Source organism: Camellia sinensis, chromosome 3, assembly GCF_055761805.1.
Source record: "Camellia sinensis isolate YWXY chromosome 3, ASM5576180v1, whole genome shotgun sequence".
Classification (NCBI taxonomy): Eukaryota; Viridiplantae; Streptophyta; class Magnoliopsida; order Ericales; family Theaceae; genus Camellia; species Camellia sinensis.
The window spans coordinates 227,903,368-227,917,085 of NC_138963.1; the positions used below are offsets into that span (position 1 = coordinate 227,903,368).

At 32.1% G+C, this 13,718-nt stretch overlaps 1 protein-coding gene across 3 annotated transcripts; it reads left to right on the forward strand.

Moving 5' to 3' along the window:
• Positions 1-10,000: 10,000 nt before the first annotated feature.
• Positions 10,001-13,472, forward strand: LOC114269316 (PLATZ transcription factor family protein). Of its 3 annotated transcripts, none has more exons than XM_028210626.2 (5): positions 10,001-10,238; positions 10,424-10,540; positions 10,841-11,044; positions 11,214-11,429; positions 12,500-13,472. In XM_028210626.2, exons 2-5 carry the CDS (start codon positions 10,538-10,540, stop codon positions 12,824-12,826), a joined length of 750 nt encoding a protein of 249 aa, XP_028066427.2. In that variant the 5' UTR covers positions 10,001-10,238; positions 10,424-10,537; the 3' UTR covers positions 12,827-13,472. The 3 variants fall into 3 exon arrangements, with proteins under 3 accessions (XP_028066427.2, XP_082778569.1, XP_082778570.1); XM_082922443.1 differs by having other exon boundaries at positions 10,004-10,238; positions 10,935-11,044; XM_082922444.1 differs by having other exon boundaries at positions 10,029-10,238; positions 10,424-10,552; positions 10,935-11,044.
• Positions 13,473-13,718: the final 246 nt, after the last annotated feature.

A 13,718-nucleotide genomic window follows, 5' to 3' on the forward strand; every position in this document is an offset into this window, starting at 1 on the left:
GGACTTAGCTTGATATACAGATAGGCAGAAAACTTGTTCATATACCAGAAAGAAAACAAAGTCTCATATGTTCACAAAACATGACTCTCTAACATTTGGAACCTCCTCGGGGGGCACGATAGCTAGCTGGCAAAACAAAACTCTTCAGGTAGCAGCTTAGGCCTGGTCACGCGCCTGCTTACCTACATACATAATATAAATAGTGAGCGGAAGCCCAGTGAATAATAACAGAGTAAACGTTTTAATGAATGATGTCTATATCAAATTCAGAAATCAGAATTTAGATTCAGAAACAGATTCATATTCATATTCATGCTCAGAGTTAATACAATTCACATTATGGTATGTGGTACATCCATTAGCGTTATCAAATCCGATAACCCATGAAGGGACGGCCGTGAAGGCATTCTGATGACCTATAAAGGGACAACCGTAAGGCATTCCGATGACTCATATGCATAGAGATGTTTCTAATGACCAAGTAAGGGACGGCCATAACGGCATTCTGATGACCCATAAAAAGACACATATCATATAAAGCTAAGGATGCCACGAATACATTTTAGGAACTTGGATAATCATTCATTCAACAAACATAGTATTTCAGAAAACCGATCATTTCGTATCAGCAAACGTAATTAAAGTTAAACATAACTTTATAGAATTATTACTCACAGATGGCTTCACTTGCAGAACAGACAAAGCAGACGAATCAGATAACTTGTGGTGCATGACCTAAAGTCCACAATTCCCTTAGATTCTAGCTAGGCTTGACTAACTATCACCATTCCTTCCAATTCTTGATCAATCTAAGCAATTCTCCTTTAAACCTCTTTGATTTGATCTCTTTCCTTGGTCTCTCTTTCCCTCTCACGTTTGAAGCTCAAGAGTGAAGTTACAAGAGTGTAAGGTGTCTCAATAGTGCTAGAAGTGGACTTAAATAGGCTTGATTAGGGAGCTCTAATTAAGCTAAGTAATGGCAATTATTATAATCTAATTATTTCGTTTAGAATCAAATTTCAATTCAACCTACCATAAAATTCTAAAAATTTCAAATAACACATATACCAAATCAATTTCATGATTGGATGCCGATAAGGCATTCAATTCACAAAATATAACAGAATCGCCAATACATATTTCGACGATAAACAAATAGAAACACAAATAATGCAACACACATGGAATTAATTTAGAATTTCATCTTACTTACTCATTAGGCATAATTAATCATAGTTTATCGACTAATCATAGGTCAGGGTTGTTACAATTCTCCTCCACCATGCCAAATCGAAGCTCGTCTTTGTTGATTTCCATATTTAATCACTAGTCCTTAAAGCTCTCTCTATGTACCCATCAAATATACAACATCCTGATATGGTTTTAGACCCAATCCCCTTATCATCCGCCATTAGTGACTATGAGAGCTTGGTGAAAAATGATGATTCTGGGTTCAACTGGGTTTGTCCTTTAAATGAGTAAGACTCGATCACATTAAACTACACCTCCTAGACCACTTTTTCCCTGAATGACTAATTCATTCTCACTGTGCAATTTTCAATGGTTACACAAAATTGAGAAATTCCTCAATTTTTTATAGTTTTAAAATTGAGAATATTATTAGTTTAAAACTTTAAAAAAAATAATAATATTCTTAGTTTTAACACTGAAAAAAATTAAAAATTTTCTCAATTTTATCGGATATTTTTGCAAACTGAAATCATTCTCAATTTTAAATTGAGAACATTCTCAATTTTCAGTTCTTACCTACAAACCAAATCTCCAGGCCCATCTCTTTAGTCGATTTAATATGCTCTGTTCTGAACCTTGAAACAAATTTCAACTCAAAAAATCTCAAACACAAATCTGTCAAATGCCAAAATCAATGCATGTATAATAGCGAATCAAACCGAGAAATCCTTCGAGATCCTTCGAAATTGTATCTTCATCCACTTTTCATAACTGATTTGATTTTGTTTTAGTAAATAACATCAATGTTGTTGTATATATATATAACTGTTTCGATTGAAGGGCAAAAATGTATTCTTATTTATAAATAGGACTTATTGGTTCAAAAATTTTTAAACAGGACCTAAGCTACTACTAAATATGTAGATAGGACTTTTAGGTAATTAATCCTTAAAAATGCACCATTAAAGTTTGTTTAAAATATAAATTGTTCCTATAATATTAGAAATTATAACCACCATGTTTGAATTGTAAATTTAACAGAATAATTAAGAAAAAAAATTCCAATTACTCTCCTATGCAACAATAAAATTATCAAAATTATTCATTAAAAGGTATTTCTCATACCATTAAAACTGTTATTGATTTAATAATTTATTTAATAACACGAATAATCATTTGTTATGGGTTCATGATTTATTTATGAACAAAAAAAAAACAAAAAAAAAACAAAGATATGAAAAAGTTCATTAAAAATAAATAAAAATTCGAACAAAATGCACACAAATTTTTATTCAGGTTTTCATTTGCTTTTAATAATTTTTTTTTTTTTTTTTTTGGTCGGAATTTCGCCACCTATTGGGCCTGTCATCATACTTCTTTTGTAATAAAAAAGAAAAGGAGAACTTACCAATAAGTCTCATATACAAAGTTCAAGACCCATCTAATCCTCAAACAAAACACTTGCACCAATTAGTCCTATACATTTTTAATTGTTACCAAAAAATCATTTTTTTTTAATTTACAGACACTGTTATATCTCATTGCCGTCGGACTTTCGCCAAACGGTCACCGGAGACTCGTCGAAATGTTCAACATCACCGGGATGTTGCCGGAGTATTGCCGGGAAGTCGCCAGAGTATTGCCGGAAGTTCACCGGAGTGTTAAGAACGTTAATGGAAATCGCCGAAATGTTCAGAACGTTCACTGGACGTTAAGAACATCACTAGAGACTCACCAGAATGTCTAGAATATTGCCAAAAAAAAAAAAAGAATAAGTGGAGAAATTAGAGCAAAAAAAAATAGCAAAATGTGCTAAATATTGATAAACTAAAAGAAAAAAAAATGAAACGACAAAAAACAGCAACAATGGGAAAAACATATGCTATTTTTCAATTTTTGTAAGGTTTAAACAAATAATCTCCAATATTAATCAAACTGAAAAGTAAGTTTTGAAACTGTAAAATGGTACAGTTTTAAAGCAAAAAGCTATTAAGCATTTATCCTTATTAATCAAACTAAAAAACATGTTATGAAACTGTAAAATTTTACAGTTCTAAAGAATGTTATGAAACTGTAAAATTTTACAGTTTTATACCATAATTCATTCCAGCACAAAAAAAAATTGAAACTGTAAAATTTTACAGTTTTAAACCATGATTCATTCCAGCACTAAAAAAATTTGAAACTGTAAAATTTTACAGTTTTCACCACTTGTAACTAAAACTCGAAAAATACTTGTTCAAAACTTGAAAATTTTCTCCATTAGAACAGAAAAAGAGAAGTGTATAGCAAAGAAAATGTAGAAAAAAAATAAGAGATCGAAGGAGAAAGGCTGACATAGAGAGAGGATTGTACTCCGGCAACTATTTTTTGTTTAGATCTAGCCAAATTTGATATAGATCTACTCAGATCTGATGTAGATCTACATCAGATCTAAGTAGATCTACTCATCTTCTTCGTCGGAAATACATCTTCTTCGCCGTTGGTGAGAGTGAAGTCATGAGTTGATTTTGATGGTTGGTGGTTACCGATGAACCCCGATCAATGATGGTCGTCGGTCACCAGCAACTATATATTAGAAAGAGAAAGAGAAAGAGAATAAGAAAGACGTGATCACCAGTCGTCGTCCATGACAAAGAAGATGAGAGAAAAATGCAGGAAAAAAACGAGAGAGAGGAAAACATAAAGAGTGAGACAAAAAATAGAGAAAGAGGAAAAGTAGGACTTTTGAGTCTACTCAAAAAGTTAATGGATTAAATAGTGTACACATATTTCAAATAGGACCTGGGGGTAATTTTCCCAAAAGAAAACCGCCGCCTACGGTATAATAATCCATTAAATATTAATGAATTTGTACAAAATTTTATTAAATATTTTTCAAAAATATTATACAATATTATTTTTATGGTACTCTTGATTAATGAGAATTGTAAAATACACTAATCGAGTCACTTTTGTCCCTTATTACCTAATAAAAGTGAGTTTAGTGTGTCTCACCCATAAAAAATTTGGTTACATAATTAGTTTGGAACACCATATAATTTGTCACACTATGATTATAAATGTGTGCAAAATATATCAAATATGGTATAAAATAACTAAAATAACTAAAAATTAAAAACATAAAAAACCTATAAAAAAAAGTATGACATAATTTTTTTAAAAAAAACAATAAAGATAAAAATTCAGGAAAAAAAATGTGACTTTTAACTAATAAACTAACTTTTTTAACACCCCCTTAATTTATAGTATTTATATAATCTTTTTATTTTATTATTCAATCTATGCCTTGCACATGTCTTTTTTACCTAATATATATATATATATATATATATATACAACTCCGATTGGTAGCTCGAAAAAAGCGTGGCTCGAATGGCCCGACACCAAAACGACGTTGTTTTGGTGTTTTTTTTTCGGTTGTTTTTCTGAAGACAAAGAAGAAGAAGAAGGGAGAAGAAGAAGAAGAAGAAGAAGGGTCTGTTGCTCTGGGTCTGCAGATCTTGTTCATCGTCTTCATCAACGTCAACATCAACAAATTGCAACAACATCATCATCATCCTCTTCATCATCATCTTCATCATCTTCATCAACAACAAAAAAAAAAAAAAAATTCCCTAGGTTTGCAGATCCGGATCAACATTATCATCATCAATAATTTTTTTTTTTTTCAGATCCAGATCTACTTAAAAAAAGAAGTTTGAAAGAGGAGATCGAGCCATCGACCGCCGCCCCCATCACCGACCATCACCATCGATCGCCTCTTCTCTTCTCTCCTTTCTCTTCTCTCTCGCTCTCTCTCTCTCTCTCTCTCTCTCTCTCTCTCTCTCTCTCTCTCTCTTTCTCTCTCTCCTCTTCTCTTCCCTCTCTGTCTGTGTTCGAAATAATGAAAAGGAAAGAAAGAAAGAAGAAAAAAAAAATGCCCAAAACGACGTTGTTTTGGGCAGTTCGGGCCATTCGAGCCGGACGAAATTCGAGCTACGAATCATTTTTCATATATATATATATAGAGAGAGAGAGAGAGAGAGAGAGAATTCTGTTGGATCTTAGGGTTCGTTTGGAATGTGGATTGACTTTTTGGCTTTTTGACTTTTTTGATTATTTCAACCTAAGGCTAAAAAGCCTGGTTTGGAAAGAGTTTTAGGCTTTTTTGGCTTTTTTGTGAGAAAAAGAATGTAATGATTATGGGTTAGATGTGATGTTTTGTCTTATTAAGCTAAAAAACCTATTTTGTTTTTTGTGGCTAAAATAGCCAAAAAAGCCCCAACTTTTTCTTCCCAAACGAAGCCTTAACAAATTACTGGGTTGGGTAGGGTAGACTGGTAGTGTAGGCAATTCAAAACATAAACCTCGTTCAGAATTCTGTTGGATCTTAGCAAATTGCTGGGTTGGGTAAGGCAGATTGGTAGTACGAGCAATTCAAAGCAGAAAAATGTTTTATAGTTCTAATTCTTAAGTTCTAAAACCAGTTCTAATGAGTTGGTAATGGGTCTTATCCACTACTGATGTAATGTATGTTCCTTGTTTTTTTTTCTAGTTTTTATTTTTTTACTCCATGCCAACTCATTAGAGCTGCTGTTAGAGCAATTCTTTTAGAGCTCCAAATCACAACTGATTCAAAGCATAAACCTCATTCAAATGGACTGGGGTGGGGTGGGGTGGGGTGGGGTGGGGTGGGGTTAATATTTTTTTAAAAGGATCAAATGTTATTTTTTATGCACTCGTTTGGCATATTGGTTAGGTTGGTTTTTTGGTTAAAATAGTCATAAAAAGATAAAATAGATTAAAAAATCAATAAGATAAAATGTCACATCTAAACTATGATCATTTCATTTTTTTCTCTCACAAAAGTCGAAAAACTCATCCCAAACAAGACTTTTTAATCCTAGATTAAATAGACAAAAAAAAAAACAAACAAACAAACACACAAAAAGTCAAAAAGTTAATACACATTCTAAACGAACACTATATATATTTGAAGAATACTTAAAAATAATAAGGAAAATGTTAAGGATGCCAAATGTTTTACCAACATTTCTGTAAAATGTCTCACATAAGTGGCTCATATGAGATATTTGATAGAAATATTGATAAAATATTTAAAATCCCTAACATTATTCAAATAATAAAGGTGAAATATTAATTTGGTAAAGTTTGAGAGGTTGTGGGCCCTAACAGACCCCACATTTGTGTGAGTTAACTTGTACATCATCTCCAATGTTTTTTCAGCACTCGTTTGGCATAAATAGTTTGGATTAAAATAGTTATAAAAAGATAAACGGCAGTGCTGGGGACCCCCAGTGGAGGGTGACCCCCAGCACCCCCACCTCCACGTGGGGGGCTGTGAGACCAAGGCCAAAAATAAAAAATGAAAAATTTGGGCCAATCAAAAAACAATGGGGGTGGTGGGGGTCACTCCCACTGGGGGTCTTAGTCTTTTTCCAAAGATAAAATAAGTTAAAAAGTTAATAAGATAAAATGTTACATTCAAACCATAATCATTTTATTTTTTCTCTCACAAAAGTTCAAAAAGTCAAAAAAATTCATCCTAAATGAGATTTTTTAGCCCCAGGTTAAATAACTAAAAAGTCAAAAAATTAACCCACATCCCAAACGAACCCTCAAATTTTTCATCAAATTTTACTTAAATTTGATGAAAAAGCTTAATCTAATATAGATCATTCCAACAAAATAATTTGGAATTTTGTCAAACCATTGGTCGACTGGGAGGACGATCAAGGGGATGACCGGCCAATCAACCCGTGAGTATAAATTTTTCAAAAAAAATTGCAAGGCGATAGTTGATCAGGGAGACAATCAGGAGGACATCCGACTAGTCGTCCGGAGCTTAAAAGTTAACGGTTCCTTACAGTAATTTGGTGAAAGATTCTGACATCCTCAACTTGATGAAAAATTTGCAATATTCTCAATTTGATGAAACAAAAGATGAAGCGTTGGAGCATTGGTTTTGTACGATTTTTCATTAAACTTAAATTTGATGAAATAAAATATGAAAGATTAGAAACGGTCTAAGTAATGGTGTCAACAATTGCAATTGGAATTGGGGTTGGGGTTGAGGTTGAGGTTGGGGTTGGGGTTGGGCTCCATAGCGGTGGGAAATGGACCTAGGCCTCCCATAGTAAGGAAAAATGTTCATTCGGGATGTGGGTTAGTTTTTTGACTTTTTAGGGAAAAACTATTTTAGTCAAAAAGTCACTATAAGTTATCACATCACTCTCTATTTTTTTGCACATCTTTTCATAAAAATTCAAAAAATTACTAAAATAGTTTATTCCCAAACGAGGCCTTAGCTAGGTCTAAAAAACCTCGTTTGAGATGGATTGTTTGGCTTTTTTGACTTTTGTGAGAGAAAAAATAAAATAATTATGATTTAGATGTGACATTTTGTCTTATTAATTTTTTAGTTTATTTTATTATTTTGTGACTATTTTAACCCAAGATTGGAATGACAAACGAAGGCTAATAAGGGATGCTGAGTTTAGGTGGGCTTGAGCCACACCAGAGGTGATGGTCATGCTTAATTTGGTTTTTAAAAATGTGTTTCAGAATTTTTTTTAAATTAAAAATTAATTTATTGTAAGAAATAAAGGTATTAAGAAAAATATTATTTTTATATAATTTTATCTTTCAAGAGATTATAAACAATTTTTTAAAATTTTGAAATATTTTTTTTGATATTTAATTTTATAAAATTAGTTTCTATTTTTTAAAAAAAATTAGTAATTTTTTTCTCATAAACAAACCAAACAAGCCTGATATCTTAATTTTCTTCACACTCTTCTCTCTTTAAACAGTTTTTTTCTTTTAATTTCTTTTTCTTGGTTTGATTTAGATAAAATTTGATTAATCAAAAAAGATGTTAATAGCAATTTTATCATTGCATTTAACAGTGTTAATTGATAAATTTTTATTTTATTATCTCAGTTTGATTTAGATAAAATTTGATTAATCAAGAAAGATGTCACAATTATTTTACTTCTTTTTAAAAAATAATAATAAATAAATAAATAACTGAAATTTACCATTATGGTTAACTGTGTTATTCAATCAAATTATTATTTTTTTGGTTATAATAAGTGACTCAAGGATATTGGTTAATAAACTTAAAATGATTTTACACTACATGAAACTTACATTTTTATAAAACACATGTATACATATTGTCCGGTGATTTTTTATTTATTTATTTATTTTTAAATTGTAGGTACGATTAATAAGTGTATTAATAAAATTCTTTAACAAGATATAATGTAATGTAGCGGGGGAGAGAGGAAGGGGTTGGTGTGTGGGCATTCGTTAAGAGTCCATTTATATGTAAGCAGATTCACAACTTAAGCATGTTATTAAATGGGCAAAATATTAAATGGGCAAATTACTTTAAAGTTCTATTTAAAAGAGAAAAAATCTATTTAGTTCCATAATAATTTGAATATATTTAAAAGTTTACTGCTTATTTTTCTTTTTCATCATTCTTTGTGCATTTATTCTTCTGTCCCTTTCTCTTCTTTTCCGGCAACTAGCAATTACGTCTTACTTCTTTTCTTTCTCTTTCTATTTCTGACATATAGTCACTGGTAAGTAACGACCATCATTAATTGAAGTTCACCGGCAACCACCAACTATCGATTCCTTACTTCACTCTTACCGATGGTGAAAGAAACAAATTTCTGGCGAAAAAGATGCATAGATCTACTCAAATCTTATGTAAATATACTCAGATCTACATCAAATCTAAATAGATTTACATGAGAACGAATTAGATCTAAACTAAAAATAGTTGTCGGAGTACAATCTTCTCTATATATCTGTTTCTCTTTTGATCTCTTAATTTTTTCACATTTTCTCTATCACACACTTCTATTTTCCAGTGATGTTGAACATTCCAATAAGTCTCCAGTAACCGTCTAATGAAAGTCCAATGGTGGTGGAATGTAACAGCATTTTTAAATTTATATATATAAAAAAAAGAGATTTTTTAGTAACAATTAAAAATATATAAGATTAATTGGTGCAAGTGTTTTGTTTTGGAAAAATGCTAGAGATTCCAAATGTTTCATCAAATGTCTCACACGGGTGTGAGACTTACTCCAAGTGAGTCCTATGTGGATCTCACACAAATATCAGACATTTGATAGAATATTTAGGTCTCTAACATTACTCTTTGTTTTGGGATTAGATGTATTTTTAACTTTGTGTATGGCACTTACTAGTAAATGCCCCTTATTAAAAAGGAAGAGATCCCTTTCAGTCCAAATGTTGGATTGAAGGGTGTTGTTTGGATCTGTTAGAGTTATTACGGTTTTCTATTTCGATAGTTCAAACCGTTTATTATGTTAAACACTTTGTGTATTTTATCTGTAAAAAAAATTAAGTCGATCTGATAACTATAACTTATTCAATTTATTATATTTGTCATTAAAAAAATATGATTTATTTTTAAAATTACAATCGTTATCTATTTTTTTAATAAAAAATTAATAAAATTACGATTATCGAATTAACTTAATTTTTTTTATATATTAAATATCTAATAAAATAAAAAAAATTAAATTATGAAAATAAAATCCGTATTTAGCCCACCGACCCAAACAACACACGACTGGAGGTGGTCTTCCTCCTATTAAAAACTCTTGCCACCGTTTCATCTTTTTAATATTTAATAATAATAATAATAATAATAAACGTTGTTAATGAAAAAAATGAAAATTGAATGATAAAAGCAAATACAATACCTGTCTTAAAAATAAAAAATAAGTAAATAAAAAGCAAATAGTAGAATAATGTGACCGCCATATAAATTGCTTTCAATCCATTTGTGTTGCTGGTCTTTCCTTCTTTCTACCCTCTGCCTCTCGTTTACGCACCGCACAAATACACACTCGCACACACCACCTTACTCTCTCTCTCTCTCTCTCTGTTTCTTCTTCTTCTTCTTCTTCTTCTTTCTCTCTTTGTTTCTATGTAGATGTATACAGAGTCATATATCATCAATATTTGCACGGAAGATTATTCGAAGTTTAAAACAGGTACGATTTTGTGCCCATTTTTATTTTGTCCTGTTTTTCAATATGGCGGCGGCATATGTTGAAGCTCCTCTACTTTGTTTTTATTTTTTGTTGTGTGTGGTTTTTATGGGTTGGTTTGCTTGTGAATCTGTAATCAAGGTATACTAATGTGGGTTCACTTGTCATAAAATTGCAATTTGAATTAGGGTTTCATCCATTTGATGTGAGCTGAAGGGTCTCTCTCGCTACCTTTTATCAACGGCAGAACATCGCACCACCATCAAGGGGGGGTTCCTTCTTCTTATAGCACAAAGAAAGTCATGGTATTTATATTTGTATATATCCGTATCCATACCTTTTTTTTTTTTTTTTGGGACTACTTTATTGTTTATTTATTTCATTAGTTTCCATTTTTTCTGGCATTTCTTGATCGGGGTGGTATTAAATTAATAATATCAAATCTGTGTAAATGTGTAATCATCTTTGTTCGTTTCTGTTTTGTATATTGTTTGTGTGTGTGTGTGTGTGTGTGTGTGTGTGTGTGTGTGTGTGTGTGTGTGTGTGTGTGGTGTTTGGTGTTCATTTATAGAGTAATAATTTTGGTATTATTGAAATAATAAAAGGTGAGTCCAATTGTTCGAATGGGGAACGATGATGATATGGGTCCACCATGGTTGAAACCAATGCTGAGAGGCAGCTATTTCATTCCCTGTGCAGTTCATGGGGATTCCAATAAAAGCGAATGCAACCTCTTTTGCTTGGATTGCATGGGCAATGCTCTCTGCTCTTACTGTTTGATCCACCACAAAGATCATTCTGTCCTTCAGGTCTCCAATTTTCTTCTAAATTGTTGTTGTTGTTGTTTTGACTGCTGCAATGCAACGCAATGCAACGCAACTTAATAATATTTTCTAGACTACTATATATGCATTACTCTGTAACTGAGTGAGACTAACTGGGTTGGGCTGGGTTATGTGTTGGTAACGTACGTTGCAGATAAGGCGGTCGTCATACCATAATGTGGTGAGGGTTAATGAGATTCAGAGGTACATCGACATTTCTTGCGTGCAGACGTACATTATCAATAGCGCCAAGATTGTGTTCTTGAATGAGAGGCCACAGCCAAGGCCTGGAAAGGGAGTCACCAACACTTGTGAGATTTGTGGTCGAAGCCTCCTTGACTCCTTCAGGTTCTGTTCTCTTGGTTGCAAGGTGAATCAATCAATTCTTCTTCTTCTTCTTCTTCTTCTTCTTCTTCTTCTTCTTCTTCTTCTTCTTCTGTTCTCTTCAGGTTCTGTTCTCTTGGTTGCAAGGTGAATCAATCAATTCTTCTTCTTTTAAATTTTTTGGGGGTATTCATTCATTGACTTCTCTAAGTTTTCGTTGTCTTTTTGCCGTTACAAATTTTAGTAGTTTCTTCTTTCTATTTAAGTATGATGCCTGTTCTTCCGATGCTTTATTGAATACAGTGATGACTGTAATCAGGGTCATTCAATAAGCCTTTACAACTAAAATTCTGTGTCCCCATTCTTGGTTTAATCTGTTGGACGCAGGTTTATGGTTTTCTAGCCTATCACATCCTTTTTATATACAGAATTCTTGTTACAATTACACTGCACACCCACCCACCCAGAATAGTATGGACCACAATCATTCTTATTGTGGTCCACCTCTCCCTAAACTGAAATTTACACCATACATCATTTTCGGAATAAAATATCGTACTCAGCATTTTTCTTCTTCTTCACCTATTTATTTTCACTTTCAGTGGAAATTAAAGTTGATCATTTTGCTTGATAATTGCAAATTTGTCAATTGACACATCTTTCTTTATTGGTTCTCCGTGTAATTATAAATTGTTTTAGTTATAAAACTGGCCTCGTTTTTGTGTTTTGTTATTTCCGTTACATTCCTTTCTTTATTGATGATTGCCATTGTTACTTTCTCTGTTTTAGTCTTTGTATATTTTTTTTTTTTTTTTTGGGTTGAGCGTTTGATGAACTCTGGTTGATAGTTGTCAAACTGCCAGAGACACATCTTACTTTATCGTTTTCTTTGTAATTTTCATTTTCTTTTAATAAAAAAATTTGTTTTTTTTTTTTGTGTAATGTTCTTTCCGTTTTATTGCTTTTTTTATTTTTTTTATTGATGATTGCTATTATCACCTTCTCTGTTTCCCTTGTTTTCCCCTTCAATTTTGGTCTGTTTTTTTTTTTTTTTTGGTTGGTTGGTTGAGAGTTTGATCATCCTTGTGTGGCCTTTCTTCTGTGTGTTTGTTACAGCTTGGAGGTATGAACCGGGGCGATCCAGAGCTGACATTCACCCTAAGGCTGAAGCACAATCAAAATCGGGAAGCATTCCGTGGGTTTGAATCAGATGAGTCGTCAACCCCAACCAAGATCCGCAAAATGCATGCTTTCAATCGGTTGATCGAATGCCCTACAATTTCGTCTAATGATGGCCACAATGACGGTGGTGGTGGTGACAAGTCATCATACTCGATTTCTGGAGATGAGACTATGAACTACATCTATCCGGCCACTCCACCAATCTTTAACCATCGGAATTCCAGGAGGAGAAAGGGTGTCCCTCACCGTGCACCATTTTGATCAAACAATCTGGAATATCTGGATTCAGTATACAAAATCCTCAAAAAATAGGGAAGTCATAAACAAAGGTACAACAAGTACAGCAGGTTTGATATAATGTTTGATGCTTTTAGCTATAGAAATTAGTCACAATGAATACATGTGAAAAAGAAGAAGGAAAAAAATCCTATAAAAAGAAAATATAGATAAATTAGATAGAAGAACAATGGACAAAAGTAAAATGTGGGAAGGAATGCTAGCTAGCTAGTGTTAATATCTTTTTCCAAAATAGCTTGGGGCGTGGGGTTTTTTCTTAATTAATTAGTAGCTAGTTTTTACAAGAAAGGGTGGTTTCTTAATCTTTTTCGTTTGGTAAATTATTATTTTCTATTTTGTACAGTTTTAGAGATTATAATGGGATGTAAATGGGTGTATGCAAGTATAGATTAGGAGTCCTCGAGCAAAAATAAAATCAATCTATAGCCCCAAAAAAAAAAAAAAAAAAAAAATGTACAGACCATGAGTCATGAGATTGTACAGATCATGAGTCTGGAAAGCTAGCATGCAATATTAATGTAATAGTAGTAGTTGCCGTAGTGACGTTATTATATGTAAAGGATTTGTATATTTGTTCATATATATTCAATATATAGATGGTGTTTGTAAAGTTTTATCTTTGTTCTATTTACTATCATTTTTTTTTTTTACAAAAGTAAGTGCTGTTACAAAAGGAAAAAGAAAAAATACATATGGTGTAGCACACAGCCCAAAGGGGCCACACAGATTATAATGTGGGATGTATGTTTTATTGTTATTTTTTTATTTGGAAAATGTTAACCATTTTTCATCTCTCATATTTCATTAGTTGAAAGGCGAGTTGATATCTATAATATATAATAAAAGAAGTGTATAA